Source organism: Myotis myotis, unplaced genomic scaffold (genome assembly GCF_014108235.1).
Source record: "Myotis myotis isolate mMyoMyo1 unplaced genomic scaffold, mMyoMyo1.p scaffold_m19_p_5, whole genome shotgun sequence".
In the NCBI taxonomy this organism is placed as follows: Eukaryota; Metazoa; Chordata; class Mammalia; order Chiroptera; family Vespertilionidae; genus Myotis; species Myotis myotis.
Window position 1 is genome coordinate 13,124,592 of NW_023416357.1, and position 20,951 is coordinate 13,145,542.

Genomic DNA, 20,951 nt, shown 5'->3' on the forward strand with positions numbered 1-20,951 from the left:
CATATGCCTGCTTTTGTGTTCTTTTAGCAAGGTTGAAAATCTATTGTCTTTGTGGTAAAAATAACGGGGTGGTTGAGAAAGTGGCCTGAGGTGTGAACTTGGAGGCCTCTTGAGCCTCTGGTGTCACAGGCTGCTGGGTGGGGTGGTGGGGAGGTGGCTGGGTGGCCACTAAGTGCGTTTATAAAGGAGGACAACGATCAGGTTGGGTTGGAGTCGGATCACTCACAAACCACTAGCTCTTATTTGGAGAGGAATGTTCCAGAAGTTTATCTTTAAGGGGAAAACCACATTTGGACTGGAATTTCTAAGAAAGAAAGGAGGAAGTGGTGCTCTCTGAAGATAGAGCCCGAATTCCTTTGCTTGATGACTGGGCGAAGACGACCAAGGAACTGGGCAGTGCCCCACTCCAAGGCCGAAGAGGCCCAAGGGACCCCAGCCCCATCCCCTGTCGCTGCCACTGAGGTTCTCAATACCGCACTGAGTGCGGCTGGCTGGGAGGGGAGGGGGTGGGTAGCAAACCCAATGGTGCCCTGGGAGGGGGGCACTCCACCTGGTAAATCCCCTGACTTCATTAACAGGCCTCTGGACATGCTAAAACCGCGGTCAACCTTGAAACGGGGAAATTCCCAGTGGGAATTTATGCAAATGTGGTCCGTTACAGAAAAAAGTATGAAAAGCAAACCATGATTTGGGCTATTTTTGGCTTCGGAAAGAAAGCCCAAGTACAGCAGGAAGCCAGTGCGCCCGAGTTCACCTCCAGCTCAGGGTGCGCTCAGGCATGGAAGTGTTTTCACAAGAAATCGCCGTCCTCCTGAGCCCTGCGGGAGCCAGGCTCTGGGCCGGCCCGGGGACACTGGAGGCCCGAGTGACCATCACGCTGGGCCGGTCCAGCGCCAAGTAGAGCCAGAGGCTGAAGAGGCCTCGCAGCGCACTCCTAGCATCCTCTACCCCCGCCCTGGGGTATAGTTTTGGTCGGGTATCCCACTGTGCCCCTCAGCTTGCCCACCCAGGCCTACGTTCCTCCTAGTTTTTCCCAAGAGGCCCGGTTCTGTGTCCCTTTGGGCCCACGGGCTGGCAGCGGGCGGGCCTGCTATCAAGAGCGGCGGGAAAATAGGAAGGAAAGAGGGAGAGGGGACAGAAAGAGGGTGGTGTTTTCCCTTGGATTCCTCATCGCCCCTGGACGGACCCGCGATGTTTCCTGCCATCCAAGGTCCAGCAGCCCCAGTCCAGGCTCGCGCGTGCCCTCACCACTGCGCCTCCACGAACAGTCTTTCCACGAGGATTTGGCCCGCAGGCCAGGGGGTCCCCGCGGCACATCCCCACCCCAGCTCCGGGACAGACTGGGAGAAGCCACGCTCCAGCCAGGAGCACCGAGGAGCCAGCTCCCTGTTGCAGCCTCGCCCAGTTAATCCTTCTGGACTTCCAGTCCCGAGCGCGGGGACACTGGGCCGGGGTGGGGAGGGGACCGTCACAGCTCCGGCGGGTAGCAGACTTTCCCAGGCAAACACCCCGCCCCCCCCGCCCCCAGGCCACTGGACTAGTCTCCGGGGCCGATCTTTCAGGAGCGAAGTGCCAACCACAGGTGGTCCGGGTTCTGCGTGACCTGGGGGCTCTGTGGACCTTCTCCTCCGAGTAGGGACTTCGCGGGGGCAGCCGGAGCGCCCAGTTCAGAGGGGCACGTTCCGCCGCGCCTCCCCGGCCCGGCCCCCACGGGGAACTTTTCTCCCCCCGCAACTTGGCCGCGGGGCCCCGTGCGCCCCCGGGGTTCCCCGGCCTGAAGCCAGGAACGGAGACGGCCCCGAAGCCTAGCCTCCGGGGGAGGACCAACGGGCTCGCAGCTTCAGACGCCGGTCACTCCCCCGCCCTCTCCGGGCGGCCAGACGCCCTGGGCGGCGCCGGCCTCCGGGTGTGGATGTTCCCGACGCGCAACGCGGGCTCCGCGCGCGGCGACCCGGGCCCTCCCTGCGTCCTCTCCGCGGCGGCCGCTGGAGGGGACTCCGCGGCCCGGCCCTGCAGCGACCGCCCCGGTTCTCCGGCGCGAGGATCTCTCGGTCCCGGGCCGAGCAGCGGGGGCTCGGTCCCGGCGCTGCCGAGAAGCTTCGGTTCTTAACTTTCGTCGGAAACCGGCCGCGGGGCAGGGGAGAGGGACGCGCGCCTCCCCGCGCGCCGGGCCCCGCCCGCCCGCCCGCCCACCGCGGCGGGAAAGCCCCCGCGCTCCTCCCACCCCCGGGCTCTCCAGCCTCCGGGGCCCGTCAGCAGCAGCTGCCTGGCGCTCGCTTCCGCCGGCCGGGACGCGCAGCGCCCCGCGTTCCTGGAGCCGCCGGGGACCAGGGCGGTGACCGCGGAGCGCGTCCCGAGTCCCCGTCGCCCTGCCCCGCGCCCCGGCCGACGGCATGGTGCTGCTGGCCGGGCCCGGGCCGGAGGGCGGCGGGGCGCTCTGCGTGTCTTCGCAGCCGCCGTCCCCACCGCGGGAGGCGAAGGCCCGGGAAGACCCCGCTGACTACGAGGAGTACGAGGACTTCTCGCGCCTGCCTGACACCCGCAGCATCGCCTCGGACGACTCCTTCTACCCTTCCCTCAGCCGAGAGGAGTCCGGCGCCGGGAGCGCGGAGAGCGTCTCGGAGGCAGTCTCCGAGGGCGTCCCGGAGGCGGCGACCCTCCTGCGCGCCGCCTGCGCCAACGACGTGGGGCTGCTGAAGGCGCTGGTGCGGCGGGGTCCGCGCGCGGAGGAGGTGCAGGAGACCGACCCGAACGGCCGGGTAAGCGGGCGTCTCCGCGGGTTCGGGTCTCCTTCATCGTCCCCCCCTCGCCCCATTCCCCGCACCACGCGGATCCCCACTCTGCTCAGGTCCCGCGGGGACTTGGCCACTGTAAAGAGCGCTCTTTCCTCGCTCTCGGGGCGAGAGGCACGTGGAGCCCTGGGTGGTGTGCCCGTCCTAGGTGGGGGCGGGGGAGTGCGATTCGTCCGAGGTCACATCCCCGCGGGCGCCGCACCCCTCCCGCGTCCTCACCGGACTAGGCGGGCTCCCATTCCCCGCCCCGGGGTCCCCTGGGTCCTGACTTCCCCCGGGGCGGGCGCCGGATGCGGGTCGGACGCCTCTCCTTGGCCTCTTTCACCTGGGTTCCCTCTGACAGTCCGTTTCCTCGCCTGGAGGGACCACCCATTCCTCCCAGCGCCCACGGAGCCAACTCCGAATCGGTGTCCCCAGGGTCACTACCACTAGCCAGGGCCATCTCCCGACCTCGTCCCCCCCCCCCCCCCGTCTCCCTCTTCCCCCTCCTCGCCTGGGGACCGCAGCACCGGGCCTGGCACCCAAGGGGTAGAGCAGGCGGGGGTGGGGTGGGGAGAGAGGCACTGGGTATCTATCTATCTATCCGTTAGTAGGGTTAAGACTCAGCGCCCGCAAGAAACGTTTCGAAAAGGAAAGAAAAAGTTGGCTTGTACAGACTTGGAAGACTGGCTCGCCAAACACCACCCACCGAGCACTAGGAGGGAAAACCCACAGGGTGATCACCGTGGCCACATGCCCGCCTGTCGGTGCTGTGTGCACACGCCGCGGTTTGACCGGCTGGTGACACTCCCAGGTCCCGGGGGACCCGTCAGCCTAGCGCAGATCAGGGATGCAATGCGCTCAGGAGCCACAGCTGAGAGGCGATAGGCGCTTTCGCCCCATGCCCTTGGTTTATCTCTGGAGGGGGGAGTGTGATGGGAGGGAGAGGGAGGGAGGTTTGTCTCCTGTGGTCTGGGCAGAGCTTTAGCAGGATGCGCTGGGAGTGTCACAGGTAGGTGTCCAGCACCAGCTTGTTGTAACGTGTCAGACAAGCTGGCCCCAAGTTTCCTAGGGCTGCAGAGGCTAAGGTGGGCCCTCCGGGCAGCATCGCGTGGGGCCTGCGGGGACACTGGGCAGTGCCACACCCTAGCCCTCCCTCTGCCCTCGCGGCAGTGACTGGGGTTTTGAGCTTCTTTCTCCAGCTCTACTTTCACTTTTTCAAAGTGAGTTTTCACATGCAGATGTTTATAGCAAAGACTTCTTTCCTGAAGCCCACCAGGATCGATCACAAAGGCAGAGTAGGTCTCTCCCATGTGCTGGGCAGCCCTGGGTCTCCAGTGGGCTCTAAGGGGGGGCGGGGGGCACTGGCAGCGCCTGCCCCGCCTAGTCCCCACCCCGAGCTCCACTGGGCTCAGATTTATTATGTTCGCTTTGGGGGTAAAAAAATAAAAGTTTGAAAACGGCTGCCTCAGAGCCAAGTGAGAATAATGGAAACCACTCCCAGGGGGCTTGGGTCTCTCAGACCCAGTTTCTGGGCAACTTTTGAAAGCCCCTCCGTCCGCACAGAGTGAGGAGAGGGCAGTGGGATGGAGAGGCTGGCTCAGCCTCCGGAGGCGCTGCCTCTGTTTTCTCCTTGTAAATACTGGTAGGGCCTGGGGCTGTGAGCGTGAGATGCCCTCACACACAGCACTCGGCGTGGCCCTTGTTCAGGCACTGACCTGCCTTCTCCTTGCTCTGAAAAGTGCATCCTCCACTCGTTTTGTCTTCTGCCAGGCAAAGCGTGTGCTCTTGGCTTTTCCCTGGGTCGAGAGCCCTTTGTTTCTCTGTGTTGTACCCCTCCTCTCTGCTCCCCACCAAATCCAGGTGGAGAAATGACATATGGCCCGCCACCCACATGACTATGGGGGTCTTCTATCTCCTGGTCAGAAGGAGCAAGTCCTGTGTTCTGTGCTCTGAGTAGGGCAGGAGAGAGCTTCTGATCTCCCCGTGACTTCTAGGTGCTATTGCCCAAACAGTCTCCGTCTTCCTGAAAAACCGAGAGAATAAAATGTCCCATGTGCAAATGCACAACCCTGTGGCACATGGAGTTGAGTCACTGCGCAGGGGTTCACTGCAGACTGACTGTGTGCAAGACACACATGTTAGGTACTCTAGGAGACTTGAAGATGAACCAGTCTCGGCCTTTGAGAGTCTTCACCTTTTAGATAAGGAGAGAAGAACTCAGAGAGCTCCTCTGTGCTTAGAGACAAACCTCCCTGCCCCCTGAGATAAACCAAAGGCACAGGGTCTCACCAGTTTCTAAGTAAAAGCACCTATCTTCTGTCAGCTGTGCCCAGTCCAGAGGCAGGATGGGAAAAGGTATGAGGGACAAGTGTCTTGGATGCAGGGAGCTGAGAACAGTCCTGGAAGCCTCGTGAGGGGAGACGTTTGGAGGCAATGGCAGGCAGGTGCAGTGTGGTTGGTCATGGGGTGGCACAGAGCGGGGAATGTGGGAGCTTAAGCTGGGAGGCTGACCTGGGCCAGGTGATGAGGGGCCAGGTTGCAGGCACCGGAGTGTCCAACCTTGGGGCCACACGCTACGCTCACGCACTGCCTTCAGGTTCTTACGGGAGGGTCACCTTCTTAAGGAGGCCTTTCCTCTTACTCTATCTAAGCCAGTAGCACCTGGAGCTGGGTAAGGGCCACCCGGAGTTCAAAGGTGGTTATTTGAGACATTAGGTGGCATTTAAGTAAAGATATATTGATGAAATCTGGGGGAGAGGGACTGGCAAATGCAAAGGCCCTGAGGCAAGAGCCCTTTGGGCCTGGTCTACACGTGACCAGGGTTAGTGACAGTAAAAACCTCACAGAAAGCCCTAGAGCAGTGGTTCTCAACCTTGGCTGCACATTAGAATCACCTGGGAATCTTTTTAAAATCCTGATTTCTGGGCCTCATCCTCCGGAAATTCTGTTTGTTACTAATGTTGTGGCCCCACCCCATAACAAAGAAACAGAATTTCCAGAGGATGAGGCCCAGAAATCAGGATTTTAAAAAGATTCCCAGGTGATTCTAATGTGCAGCCAAGGTTGAGAACGACTGCTTTAAAGGCTTTGGGAGGTTTTCTGAGCCGTGTTTGTGGAGCTGCTGGTCTCTGGTAGTTAAGAAGGGAGCTCTGCCTTATCGGACAGATGTTTCATTGGATTTAAGTAACTAAGGGTCGCGTGTGTTTTGCTTAAGAATATATGTTCTTTCCTGGCTCCTGAGATTGGGAGAATACTGGCTGTGGCTCAGCACACAATTTTGCTTCTAGAATATTTATTGCTCTAAAAGGATTGCATAATTTAAGATGCAACATGTAAATATTTGTGCAGTAATTCTCTGGTAGCAGTCAAAGTGTGCTCTCGCTGTCTTTTAGATTTACGGTTGTTTTGTTCCCTTGGAAGTAGGGACAATGAAAGCTGCCATGATTCTTTTTCTTAATTCTTCTCTTCTACTTATTATCTCTGGAGGCTCACCTTTACGGTGACGGCTCTGGAGACCGCACTGCAGCCAAGGGAAGCGTGTGTGCTGTCTTCACTCCGGAAGGAATGTCAGAAAGCTCTTGAACCAAAATAGGCAATTATGCTATGTTGAGAACATTGCACTCCTTTCTTGATGTCATTCTTCTCAGGCATGTTTAGGTTCCAGGGTCTCCGTGACACTTTTCATACGTCCCTCCACCCATTTGCTCTATCAACTAGCTCATCACACACCGAGTATGGGGGTGTCTCCCTTTACTCTTAAAGGGTTTCCATGCTTTGTTGATTTGTAGGGGTGATCAGGACCTTTATCTTGACAGACACATTTGGTTGTTGTTGGTGGTGTTTTGAAGGCTACAGAAGATGTAGAAACTTTGGACTCACCTTTCCCTAAAATGAGAACCAAGTTGTTTAGAGTTCACACCTGGTCCCCCTACATTTTCTAGGCCTCGGTCTTGATGGCCTGCATGTGCACTAGAGAGCAGACACAGTGAGGCCTCCAATGCATATGCTGAGGGCCATCAATCACAGAGAAAGGGGGTGAGAAGGGAGAAGGGAGCCCCAGGGGCTGGTGCAGAAAAGTGTGTCAGCTGAAGTGAGCCTGGAAAACCTGGGCTCGGTGGGCAGGCTGACAGATGTCTGCCTCTTCCTCCTCCATTGACCATGGCTGGGGGTGCTCTGGGCCCCCTGTGTGTGTGTGTATGTGTGTGTGCTTTTAAAGGACTTATTTTTTTTTTAGAGCAGTTTTAGGTTCACAGAAAAATTGAGGGGAAAGCACACAGATTTCCTATATATCCTGCCCTGACACATAGACAACCTCTCCCATTCTCAACATCCCCACTGGTGGTACATTTGAATCTACATTGACCTGTCATTATCAACCAAAGTCCATAGTTTGCGTTGTGGCTCACTCTTGGTGTTGTGTATTCCATGGGTTTGGACAATTGTATAATCTGTTTTTATCATTATACTAGAGGCCTGATGCACAAAATTCGTGCAAGAGTAGGCCTTACTTCCCCTGGCTGCTGGCACCAGCTTCCCTCTGGCACCTGGGACCCAGGCTTCCCTCGCAGCACCGGCTGGAAGGTTGTCCGGAAGGATGTCCGGTATAATTAGCTCATTACGCTTTTATTATTTTAAATCATAGAAAGTATCCCATGTGTTTTCATATAAGTCTATCAGTTATCTATGGCCACAGCAATGCTGCATAACAAGTAACTGAAACCTCACTGATGTATACAGCAGCAAACATTTTTCTGAGTTAAGTATGGCCCAGCTCAGCTGACCCTGCTGGACATGCATTCAGTTGGGGTCAGCTGCGGATGGCAGGACCAGGAGGGCTTGACTGGGGTCACTGCTCCATGTGGCCACTCATCCTCCAGCAGTCTGGCCGGGGCTCATTCTCCATGGCAGGCTCTGGGTTGCAAGACAACAAGTAGAGCCAATAAGGTTCAGTGTCACTTCTGCTGAAGCAAGTCACAAAGCCAAGTCCACATTTATCCTGTTAAGTGTGAATTAGCTTTTGTTTGTATAGGATGTTATTCACTAACCATGTGTTTATTTATTCATTTTAAACTTATTTTTATTAAGGAAAATGTTAGATAGATACTGGAGTGAGTAGGTGGCACCAAGACCCTCCCTGTCCCAATCATCCAGCATCAACAAGCAGCTGCTCCCACAGGCCTGTTTTTTTTGTGTTTTTTTTTTTGGTTTTTTTTAATATATATATTTTATTGATTTTTCACAGAGAGGAAGGGAGAGAGATAGAGAGAGTTAGAAGCATCGATGAGAGAGAAACATCGATCAGCTGCCTCCTGCACATCCCCCACCGGGGATGTGCCCGCAACCCAGGTACATGCCCTTGACCGGAATCGAACCCGGGACCTCTCAGTCTGCAGGCTGACGCTCTATCCACTAAGCCAAACCGGTTTCGGCATCCACAGGCCTGTTTTAATTTTGACGGGAAGGTTACACTAAACACTGCTTTTTGTGTGTTTGTGTGGATGAAGGTTTCAGATGTTTGGAAGGACCACGGTCACTGGATTTTGGAGCTGGGAGGGGTTTTAGGGGTCACTGGCCCCATCATTTTGTAGTTGAAGAAAGTGGGGCTCAGAGTCTCAGGAGAGCTGTGTTCTAGAACATGATGCTGCTTTAAACCCACATGGGTCTCTCCCAGGGGCTTCTGAGCTTTTCACCTTTGCCTCCTCGATACACCTGAGAAATGGGCTAGCTAGATATTCGGTGGGGTGTTTGGGGCGATTTTGAACATCCAGTTTCCTTTCCATCCTATGCTTGTAAAGGAGAGGTGTTATAAAAATCTAAAACAATAATAGGTTATATGAACTTTTCTGGACTCTCAGTTATTCATCTAACATTCCTATCAATATAATATGCAGGCTATTGTTCAAAACTGTTTTGAATGATAACTTCTGGTAGATAGGACTACAATATAGGAAAAGCTGCAAGTGTTATTTAACTGATTGTAAATGATTAAAATTCAAACCTTCTTATCAGAGCCTTAGGTCAGTAACTCTTTAATAGTTACAGGATAACGCAGATTTTCTCTTTCTTCCTGAGTCTGTCATGATAGCTTTTATTTTTCTAGGACACTGTCCCATTTTCTTCTAAGTTTTAAAGGTTAATAGATGGAATTTTTATAGTTCTGTATTTCAGTGTCTGCTATAACTATGTTATATCCTGTTTTTTGAAATTGTGCTGTTTTTCTTTTGTGACAAATAATGTAAAAAATATCCATTTTATTCAAGTTTTGCCTTAGGTTTGTTCCTTTCTAACCTTTGTCATCAATTTATGTCTTTTTATTATTATGTGTGTTCAAAGAGGTTAGATTTTACAAAAAAATTTTAAAATTTTTTTTATTAATTTCAGAAAGAAAGGGAGAGGGAGAGAGAGATAGAAACATCAATGATGAGAGAAAGTCATTGATTGGATGCCTACTGCATGCTCACCCACTGGGGATTGAGACCACAATACGGGCATGGTTCGATGGGAAATCGAACCATGACCTCCTGCTTCATAGGTTGGTGCTCAACCACTGAGCCACACCAGCGAGGCACCATGAAGTTAGATTTTAAGATGAAGTAGGATATTAAGAATCCTTGATGTCATTCAGTATGTGTGTACATAACAAATTTGAAAGAAGCTATTTTTAAATAGTATCCCTGAATTTGAAAGGCAGTTGAAGGTGGATTTTACTTATTTCTACTAAATCAGAGATACAGAAATTAGGGTAGATATGAAATCCCAAGTGATGGTTAGGTTGAAGGCAAAATTGGATTGGGGTGGTGGGATTTGAGAGAAATTTCAAAGTAACATAAAAACAAACGTATGTTTCCAAGGCATATTGTGTCAGCCCTGAATATTCAGATCCCAGGTCGGCATGTGATGGGATGAAGAACTGAGCGTTTGTCTCTGGCCTCTGATTCTGAGATGTAACTCTTGAATGGGAGGCCACACCTGGTGAGGGACCGGCCAGCTGAGAGGCGTAGGCAGGGGATGTGGAGGGAGGCTGTGGAAGAGGCAGAAGCAGTGCTCACGGGAGGTGCCCAGTAAAGGGCATTAAATACATTTACGGCAGCACATTTTCTGAGACAAGGGAGGGCACATGAAGTTGGTTTAAAAATAGAGGAAGACAAGAGAATTAAGCTGAGTGAAAAAAGTGCACTTCGAAGGATTATATACTGTATGATTCCATTTGGTAACATTCTTGAAATGATGCAATTATAGAGATGGAGAACAAATTAGAGGTTGCCTAGGTTAAAGCTTTGGGGAGAGAAGGGGGTGTTAGTTACACTAATAGGATAGCTGGAAAGGAGGGGGCGGAACAGCCCTAAATCTAGATTATGGAGGTGGTTACAGGGAGTTATACCTGGGTTAAAATGGCATAGAACTGTGTGCTCATGCGTGCGTGCGTGCGCGCACACACACACACACACACACATACAGATAACTTCTGAATAGGCTCTGGACCACAGCAATGTCTATTTCATGGCGGTGCTCTTGGCTGTTAATTATGCAAGAAGCTGGCATTGGGAAGGATGGCTGAAGGAGGCAACTTTTCATTGGTTGCTTCTTGTATGTGCCCTGACCAGGGATGGAACTGGCAACCTTGGTGTATCAGGACTATGCTCTAACTCAGTGATGGCGAACATATGACAAGCGTGTCAGAGATGACACGCGAACTCATTTTTTTGGTTGATTTTTCTTTGTTAAATGGCATTTAAATATCCTATCTAATAAAAGAGAAACATGGTAATTAGCTGTACATCTGCTACCCTTCCCATTGGCTAATCAGGGTGATATGCAAATTAACTGCCAGCCAAGATGGCGGCCGGCAGCCAGGCAGCTTGAAGGGAACATGAGGATTCCTTGCTTCAGTGACAGAGGAAACCAACGTTCCCTGCCTGCCGCTGCCGGCCTCTGAGCTTGCAGTTTGAAACATTGTTACAAATAAAGAAGCTAAACAAAACCCCAGAAACCTGCTTTCAGCCAGCTGGGATCTCAGAGCTGGAGTTGATACAGTGTTTCGATTGCAGAACCCAAATAAACCAGATACCTGCTTTCAGCAGCAGAGGCCTCAGAGCTGGAGCCAGAGCTAAAGCTGGCCCAGAATAAAAAAACAAAGAAAAAAAGGAGCAGTTGGGAACTTCAGTCATCTGCCAGCCTGAAAACAGCCCTCAGCCCCTCACCCAGGCTGGCCAGGCACCCCAGTGGGGACCCCTACCCTGAAGGGTGTGTGACCAGCTGCAAACAGCCATCATCCCCTCACCTAGGCTGGCCAGGCACCCCAGTGGGGACCCCCACCCTGATCCAGGACACCCTTCAGGGCAAACCAGCCGGCCCCCACCTGTGCACCAGGCCTCTATCCTATATAGTAAAAGGGTAATATGCCTCCCAGCACTGGGATCAGCGGAGCCGAGAGGCCTCCCGGCACTGGGATCAGCGTGACAGGGGGCAGCGCCCAAACCCCCTGATCGCCCTGTGGCTCTGTGTGTGACAGGGCGCGGGGCCACAACCTCCTATCCGCCCTGCTCTGCTTGTGACAGGGGAAGATGCCCCAACCCCCTGATCAGCCCTGCTCTGTGCCTGATAGGGGGGAGCTCCCCAACCCCCTGATTGCCCTGCGGCTCTGTGTGTGACAGGGTGCAGCGCCCCAACCCCGCCCCCCACCCCCCATGGGCCCTGCTCTGTGTGTGACGGGGTAGAGCCATAACCTCCCCATCAGCCCTGCCCTGAGTGTGAGAGTGGCGGCGCCCCAACCCCCTGATCGACCCTGCTCTGTGGGTGATAGAGGGCGACGCCCCCCCCCCCCCCCACACACACACACGGGCCCTGCTCTGTGTGTGATGGGGTAGAGCCATAACCTCCCCATCGGCCCTGCCCTGAATGTGAGAGTGGCGGCGCCCCAACCCCCTGATCCGCCCTGCTCTGTGTGTGACAGGGGGGAGCTCCTCAACCCCCTGATGGGCCCTGCTCTGTGCGTGACAGGGGGGAGCTCCCCAACCCCCTGATGGGCCCTGCTCTGTGGGTGATAGAGGGCGGCGCCCCAACCCCCTGATCCGCCCTGCTCTGTGTGTGACAGGGGGGAGCTCTTCAACCCCCTGATGGGCCCTGCTCTGTTGGTGACAGGGGGGAGCTCCCCAACCCCCTGATTGACCCTGCTCTGTGCATGACAGGGTACGGAGCCCCAACCCCCCTGATGGGCCCTGCTCTGTGCGTGACAGGGGGTGGCGCCCCAACTCCCCAATCGGCCCTGCTCTGAGCCCGACCAGGGGCTGCACCTAGGGATTGGGCCTGCCCTCTGCCACCCGGGAGCAGGCCTAAGCCAGCAGGTCATTATCTCCCGAGGGGCCCCAGACTGCGAGAGGGCACAGGCTGGGCTGAGGGACACCCCCTGCCCCTCGAGTGCACAAATTTTTGTGTACCGGGCCTCTAGTATTAAGTAAATATCAAAAATATAAGTCTTTGTTTTACTATGGTTGCAAATATCAAAAAGTTTCTATATGTGACACGGCACCAGCGTTAAGTTAGGGTTTTTCAAAATGCTGACACGCCGAGCTCAAAAGGTTCACCATCACTGCTCTAACCAACTGAGCTACCTGGCCAGGGTGGAAGGTAACTCTTAAGAATGGTTAAGATGGTAAATTGTATGTTATATGTATTTTACCACAATAAAAATATTGGAGGGCATTACCTTTTATCTGTAGCCTTACCATCATGTATAGATCCCTTTTTAGAAACTAAAGCAGGATCAGACCTGGTTAATATGTGGGACTGGGATCTGCTGGGAATACTGGCTGTCTGCACCCTTGCTACTCAGCATTACCCAGGAGCTCTCCCCAAAGGCAGGATCCCACGCCCCTCCCTAGGCAGACTGGACCAGAATCAGCACTCAGTGCAGGGTCTGGGGTGATGGGCATGCACACTTGTTTGAAGAGCTCCAGAACGTTTCTTAGAACAGAAAACAGGTTTGGTGGCCACAGATGACAGGCTTAGGTTGGTTACATGATCCTGGACAGGCCACATGATCTTTTGATCCACAGTTTCCTCTAGATTCCTATCTAGAAAACGGACATGCTAATTATGAGGATAACAATACCTCACAGCAGCTCCAGGTAGAATAAATTAGTAACTTGTATATATAGTATGGGCCATGGATGGGCACTCAGTGGAGCTGTTGTGTCTATGGATGAATTAATCTCGAGATGGTTTTCCAGTACTGCTCTTTCCATTTCAAGGGAAAAGGGAAAAGGTGGAAACCAACATTTAACCGAAGAGGTTATGCACAGGAAAGCATCATGTCCACTTGGCGAAGACCCTTTTGTAACCATAAAAATGGGTTAGAGGTTAGATCTCATGGTAAGTGTATAGACTACAATGAAAGTGGCTGTGGGTGCCACGGCTGCAAATGAAGCCAGGGGGTGAGGCGCGGTGGGAGGGGCAGAGAAGGGTCCTGGGGCCACATCTTGGTGCATCTGGGGAGCACCTTTGCTTACTGTGGGTGGAGGCCAGGATGCTGCCTTAGGAATGGAAGCAGCCTGAGGCCTGGAGGAGAATGAGAAAGGTCCAGACTCTGGAATGATGAGGAGAGAGAGCATGCAGAGGAGGGGAAGGATGGCCCTCAGGCCACGGATCATCACAAGCCTCTTTCCTTAAGTCTTTTTTCTTTCTTCAACATTTTCCATGGGTATAAGTTAGTGCAAAGAGCCCTGGCGTTGGAGCCCCGGGCCACTCTGGGACTCTCAGGGACTGGCCTGTCACTTGCTCTGCTGTAAAGAAGCAGTGCGGTGGATTCCCCATTTCCTATTTCTTCTTGGCATTGTCGAGCCAGGCATTCCAAAGGGCCTGGCCCTGCCGCTCATGTCAGGAAGATCAGTCTGTACGCCTTCCTTCTAGACCTTCCTCCCAGCTTTAGTATTTGAAAGCACCAGGGACAAGAGGCATGTGCTAAAAATAGCAGCAGTGACATAGCTCCTGGGTGTGTTTTGCAGGCGCTGGGAGTTAGGCTGTTTTGGTTGGTGTTAGATAATGGGAGGGTTTCTGGGAAGTGAATCCATGTGCAGCAGGGCACAGTTGGGCGGGGCTGAAGAGACTTCGAGGCCAGGTTTCTGCATCTTGGAGTCCCTTTGTTACCTGGAGATGGTCTCCCTGTTCTGACCATCATGCTTCAGAGGTTCCTCATTTTTGGGGGGTCTGTTTCATCCTCAGTGAAAAGGGACATAAGAGGCACCATGGGACAGAGGAACAAGCGACTGTCCTGTCTTGTCACCCACACATCCTCCTCTGTTGGAGGGTGGGCTGCGAAAGGCCACCTCTGAGGCCCCGGGTTCACGTCCATGCGCTATGGTGGGTGGGGAGGCACGTATTGGCTTTTGAGGGGCATCCACGTCCGGCCCGCCCAGGACTGAGAGTCCCGCATGGGGGGAAACCCCTGTGCAGACCAGGGTGGTTGGCCACCCTACCTGTGAAGGCGGCTTCTGTGTTGGGACCACACACCAAGTGTCCCCTTACTGAAGCTGGAAGACCCACAGGCCACGAAATTCCTCCGTCAGCAGAAGCTGGAAGCCCTATTCTGGAGGAAAGCTGTTGCATTGTATCATCTGGGGGCATATCCCCTGGGACAGAAGTATAGGCCGTGGTCGCTTAGAATGGACTCTTTTATCACATGCAAGAGCCCTCACTCATCACTCGGACAGACACAGGACAGACACCTCTGGCAGGGAGGGGTGGTGACAGGAGAGCACTTGCTCAGGGAGGGCCCATGGGGGAGGGTCGGAAACGGGGGTTAAGTCTTCACTGCTATACATGAAAAGTGGAATAAATACAGTTCTTTAAAAATTTCAGTTACTTAAAATGCACCAGGGAAGCTATGGTAAATTTGTTTTTAATAGAAATCATTAAAACTTTTTCTTTGGTGTAAACAAATCTAAATCCATTGGGTTGGTTTAGAATGAGGCACAAGTGTATTGAGTTAATTAAAAAACAACACCCTATCTCATTTGTTTAAGGCAGTGACTTACAGTGACTCTACTAACAATTTTATTGGATCCAAAAATACTTAAGATACTATTAACTTAAAAAAATTCCTAATGTTAATTCAATGAAAATAACTGAAAACTTATCAATCTTTTCCTTTCCTTTTCTTTCTTTCTTTCTTTTCTTTTTTTTCTTTTTGCATTTGGCAAATTTATCTACCAATTTGCAAATGGCTTGATTTTTGAGAGTTTTTATAAGTACATAGAAGCTGTGTTTTCTTATCAATAACATGAGTACTTGAGAAAAATGTCTCTGTAGAAGGGAAAAAGGCTTTTTTCCTCCAGAGAATCGATCTTCCTGAATGTTTGCTATTAAAACATATTTTAGTCCTTTTGGGCTGCTATGGCAGAACACCAGGCACTGGGTGGCTTATGAATGCATTTACTTCCCCTAGTTCTGAGGGTTGAGAAGTCTAAGATAAGGGCACTGGAGGTCCCTTGTCTGGTGAGAGCCAGCTTCCTGGTTCATAGATGGCCGTCTTCTCTCAATGTCTTCATGTGACAAAGAATTTTAAGCCTTAAAGTTCTAAGTGATGGGAAATGCCCCAAATGCAAAGTGAAAGGAAGTAATTTGAAAGGAAAAGTAGTCCCATCATGGGGCTCTACCTCCGCCACCAATCAGCCTCAAAGGCCCCACCTCCTAACATCATCACATTGGGGTTAGGATTTTAACATGTGCATTTTGTGGGTGGGGGTGGAGTGGGGGCACAAACATTCAATCCATAGCAAAACAATGTCAAATGCTGAAGGAATAAAAAAAATATGTATTTGAAATACCTTTGTAGTTGCAGAAGAGACATATATAATTTTTCAATATTTAAATAGAACTACATGTGCATGACTTTCACTAAAAAAAAATCCCAAGATCTCTACCTGGTAATTTGGATGCATTCACATATAAATGATCTCCATCTCTAAAAATATGGAATTCTACTGTTCTGTGATTTAAAAATGTCTGAGTAAAATTAAATAAAGTAAAATAGTCATAGGATGCCTAGAAATAGAAAAAAAACGTTTTTAAAGAAAGCTAATTTAAGCCTTTAATGTTCTACAAGTGACAGGAATACCCCAAATACAAAGCAAAAGGAACTCATTTGAAAGGGAAAGTAAAAAAAAGAAAAAAACACGTTTGAAAACAGCTGTTTTGATATATAATTTACATACTATACCATTCACCCATTTAAAGTGCACAATTCAGTGGTTTTTGGCCTCACAGATCGGTGCGTGCATCAGCACAGCCAATTTTAGAACGCTTTCATGGCCCCAGAAAGAAGCCTTGTAGTGGTCAGCTACCCCCCTACCCCCAGCCTCTCGGGCCCTGAGCAACCACGAATCTACTTTTGTTACATGATTTGTAACAGGATTTTTTTAAAAAAATATATTTTATTGATTTTTTTACAGAGAGGAAGGGAAAGAGATAGTCAGAAACATCGATGAGAGAGAAACATCGATCAGCCGCCTCCTGCACATCTCCACTGGGAATGTGCCCGCAACCCAGGTACATGCCCTTGACCGGAATCGAACCTGGGAACTTTCAGTCCGCAGGCCGACGCTCTATCCACTGAGCCAAACCGGTTTCGGCTGTAACAGGATTTTTATGAAAAATTCAATTTAGAGAGGAAGGAGAGGGATAGAGAGAAACGTCGATGAGAGAGAAACATCGATCAGCTGCCTCCTGCACACCCCCTACTGGGGATGTGCCCACCACAAGGTACAACATGCCCTTGACCTGAATCGAACCTGGGACCCTTCAGTCCACAGGCCGATGCTCTATCCACTGAGCCATACTGGTTAGGGCCATGTCAACCTCTCTTACATTTTACTCCATAAATAAATAAATGCAACATTCACTTCACCCCAGGGAGTGTTGGCCATATGCAAGGTAGAGTCACGCATGCCAGTTCTACCTGAAAGTAACTTACCATAAATTTCCTATAAATTTAAGGAGTTAAGTTTTTAAAATAGCGTGTGAAGCTCCAAGCCCTGACCTGTTTCACCTTGAGTGCTGGGCCCAGGAGTACATGGGAACTTACCTCAGATCTTGAATCCAAAACCCTGGGGTGGGGTCGGCACTCTGTTCAACACACCCAGCAGGGGTTCCGATGCAGCTCACCTTTGAGAACCTCTGCTGGACTGCATTTACATCTTTTGGTTAACAGCTCAGCTCAACTGGGGAGGTTTTCCCTTCCTCCTAGGAGTCCGGCTTTCTATTTTGAAGAGAAGGTGGAGGTCAGCGTCCTCCAGCTTGTTTGACCCCTCGCTCTATTCCAGCTCTTGCCTGTGTTTTGGGAGTGGGGGTGGGCAGCTGTGTTGGGAGCAGGCCTGGCTGGTTTTGCCCTTGATTGGGTCTTGGGCAGGGGGCTTGGGAAGTGCCCAGTGAAGGCTCTATATGTTCGTGTCTTCTGTTGGTCTGTCTCCCTGGAGAACCCTGACTCACATACTCCCTTGGGAATATCACCTGCTGGCAGAGCCCCGAAGCTGGTACAGCTGATGCCAGCTCTTGGCCCTGAACCACTTTCCTGAACCTGCCTTCGAGGTCAAGTGCAGGATTTCCCCTGCTAACCACCCAGCCTGTCATACTTTACATGTTAGAAGCATAGCTCATCACTCCCCCCTCCCACACACCTTTTGGCATTGTTTCTGGCACCTCCAGGGCCGGCTCAGAGGGTGTGCAACCTGTGCAGTCCCTGGGCCCTGTGCTTAAAAGCACCAGCCAGTGGTGTGAAGCTCTGCTGTTGCTGCCTCGAAATGAAGGATTTTGAACTGGGGGCCTGCACTTCCATTTTGCACAGGGGCTGCAAATCACATGGCGAACCCCATGCCTCTAGTTGCCTCTATTTGCAACCCTGGAGTCGGCCCAGCCTCCCCCCTCTCCATCCAGCTACTTTCCAAGCACTGGACAGTCTCCGGTGATGGCCCCCCACTTTTCACTGGGGTCTCACTGCCTCTCTAATTTCGGGCACTGAGATATCTCACTTAAACAGACGCTGTACTTCCTTTCTGGTTTCCACATTCCAGTCTATTCTGCTACCACTTCTGCATTATTTTCACGTGTGTGGTTTGTATTACAACAGTATCATCTTCGAAAACTCTTCTTTCCAGGCCCCCACTATGGTGCTCCAAATACTTAACTTACCACTCTTCCCTCGGCGTCGCAGAAACCAGGTGATCTGCTGTCCCCATAGCCTTGGCAGGTCCTTATTCTCCCTGGAATACACCCCTTCCCCCACCCCCACTCCCGCCCCACTCTCTACTGCAAGCCTGTCTCAGATGTCACCTCCCCTGTGGACTTCTGCCGTGCTCCTCTCTGCATGTCTTCAGACGATTAAGTAAAACATGTAAAGTCCTCAGCAAGTGAGGGGTGTTCGGTGCTGAGGAGAAAAGGTAAAGCTGGCCAGGCAGGTGGTGCCAGTGTTGGGCTGAGGCAGAAATGTCCCCTCCTGGCTGAGGAGAGCTTTTGCGTGGAGGCAGGAGGAACTGAAAGTCTTGTTTTGCTCTGCGGCTGTCCAGGGAAAGAGCAGTCCAGACTGAGCAGCAAGAACAAAAGGCCGAGAGGTGGGAGTGCCTGGAATGTTCTGGAACAGCCAGGAGGCCAGAGGGACTAGAGCAGAGTGAAGGGAGGGAGCTGGCAGGAGAAGAGGTCGGAAGTGTCAGTCACTTAAAGAGAGGGACAGACTTGGGCAACGAGAGTCAGAGGGGAAGAAAGAAGACTCAATTCTACCAGGAAGTGAACGTTTTAGTGAGATCTCGAAATTGGGTGCTCTTCCAAGCAGGCAGGTGTCTAAGGCCAGAGGGTCTTAAGGACTGGCTGTGGTGAGCTCCTTTGCCTCTTTCATTGTACTTCATTGGACTAGTGCTTTTTCAATATCCATGCAGCTAAACCATCAAGTATTTCATGGATACATAGAGTGTTCGCAACCGAGGTTCCCCCACATTGCTCTCGGTTGACAGGTCCATAGTTGGGGTGCTCATCTAGTGTCCTTAAGCTTAGACCTGAAGTCAGGTCTAAGTGTTTTAGACCTGACTTCAAGCAGGGGTGCTCATTTCCATTTGATGTGGGTGATTTCAGAATGTGATTATGTGAGTCTACGGCACGGAGGCTTTGTTCCGACGACAGGGAACCCTGAGAGAAACCCCCAAACCAGAGAGCACTCCCTGGGCTGCTTGTAGCTTCCTGTCAGCCCCATGGCGTGGCTTTGTGGAGGCTGCCTGCCTAACAGGTGTGTGGGGCATCCCCAGAGAAGAGGAAGTGCTAGTCTGTGACATTTGGTTTGGGTTTCCATGTGGGACACTCACAAAGCAGAGCCGTGCTTCTGGGGTCAGATGCCTGCCTGTACCTGTGAGCTTCCTGGCTACGGACCCTCCCCTCCTACCTCACCTGGAACAGATGCCCCCATCCAGCCACCCTTCCCAGATCTTTACTGATGGCTTCTCCATGCCTGGCTCCTGCAGGAGAAGAACTGGGGGGCAAGCCCTGAGGCTCTGTCTACAAGGAACTCACAGATGGCAGCACAGGCTGTGGTAAAGATCCTGAATTCTGGGTCATGAGAGTTACTCCATCAGCTCTGTGCCGTGCCATGTGGAGTAGAGTTTCTTTTATCACCTATATATATATATAGAACGACTGGAACAACTGGTCGCTATGACACGCACTGTGGCCAGCCAACCACCGATGGGGGGGCGGCCCCTCCCCCCTGGCTGGCCCTGCCCCCGATTGGCCCCCTAAACCCCAATTGGGGGTGGGGCAGGCTGGCTGGCCAACCACCAGTGGCCCTCCCCCCTGGCCAGCCCCACCCCTATTGGCCCCCATGGTCGGGAGCGGGGGGGGGGGTGGCCGGACCCCACCCGTGCATGAATTCATGCACTGGGTCTCTAGTGTGACAGTAAGAAGTACAGAAACGCAGTCCTCTGTGAGGGAGAAAGGGCTGGCGCTGGTGTCCTGGCCAGCGGCTCTTTACCAGGTTGGAAATCATTGTTTGAATCTGATGCACTAAAAATACAGTGTGTGTGTGGGGTGGGGGGGGAGGGGGGCTGTAACTCACTGTGTATGTGTATGTGTCTCTGTGTGTGTGTGTTTAGTACCTTCTCTCTTTTCCATACTGTTCATAAAAACATTTAGGCCAACAGAACAGCTCCTCTTCAGTTTTGTCACGCTTAATTTTTCTTGTGCGTTATCTTAATGCATAATTCAGGCAATGGTTATTAGTTCCCTGTAGTCAGAGGAGATTCAAATGGAGAAATATCTTTTCAGTGCAAATGTGGCCCTTTTCCAATACATTTACATGTCCCAGGTCATCACTCATTTGCTTCTCAGCTTTTAACTTTAGCCTTGTGCAATGCCTGTCCATTATCAGGGCATTATTCCTGTTTCCTGTTTAGGCAGTGGCCTGTGGCCTGCTGAGAGGCTGGGGGGGATCTTTTCTTGCTGAATTTGGGAGATGTGACGTTTTCACTGGAGCAGAATGTTTCTGGTTGGAGTGATTTGTAAGCATCCTTCTGGACAGAGCTCGATGTTCCCTGTGCACGATCATACCACCCTCCTTTACTCTCCATTGAACAATAATATCCAGCAGATATTCTTTTCTTCCACTGGAAATATTTATGAGTTTTATTTTTTAATGGAAAAATGGACAAAAAATGGAGAGAAATGTATTTAACTGCAATAAAATGGCCCCATGTGGCCTTGCCTTGTGGAAAAAAAAAAAAAAAGACACATTTAGGGAAATTAATAATTAAAAAAAAAGAACCAAGTTCAAAAAAGGAAATAAAAACAAGACACCTGCACTGCTGGTAACTGGAGATTAACATTTGATGTGATCTGTCACTCTGTTTACCTATTTCTGAAATTGGTCCTGTAACTAGAGCTTGGATTCTGCCTTTTTTTTTTTTTCACTTATAAGCTTACTTTGAGCTCATTTCTGTGTTTAAAGTCTTGATTTTCCAAACCCATTTCTGCATATATCATCGTTTATTTAATAATTTGCTGGACATTTTGGTTGTTCCTGAAATGTTGCTATAGACATACTGCCCTGATGAATGGTGCCCTGGCTTATCAGAACATTTAGGTTAATTCTTAGAAGGTATATTATTGAATTTAAGAGTATGAGCCTTTTAAAGGCCATCTTGCTTT

At 51.5% G+C, this 20,951-nt stretch overlaps 1 protein-coding gene across 1 annotated transcript in view; it reads left to right on the plus strand.

Moving 5' to 3' along the window:
• The first annotated feature begins 1,788 nt into the window (after window positions 1-1,788).
• The window catches only part of ANKRD33B (ankyrin repeat domain 33B), a 66,676-nt gene continuing 47,513 nt past the window's right edge, over window positions 1,789-20,951 (plus strand). Inside the window, exon 1 of the mRNA XM_036308602.1 lies at window positions 1,789-2,759. Coding sequence (XP_036164495.1) covers window positions 2,394-2,759 — 366 coding nt within the window. The 5' untranslated portion in view covers window positions 1,789-2,393. The remainder of the gene's footprint in view (window positions 2,760-20,951) is intronic.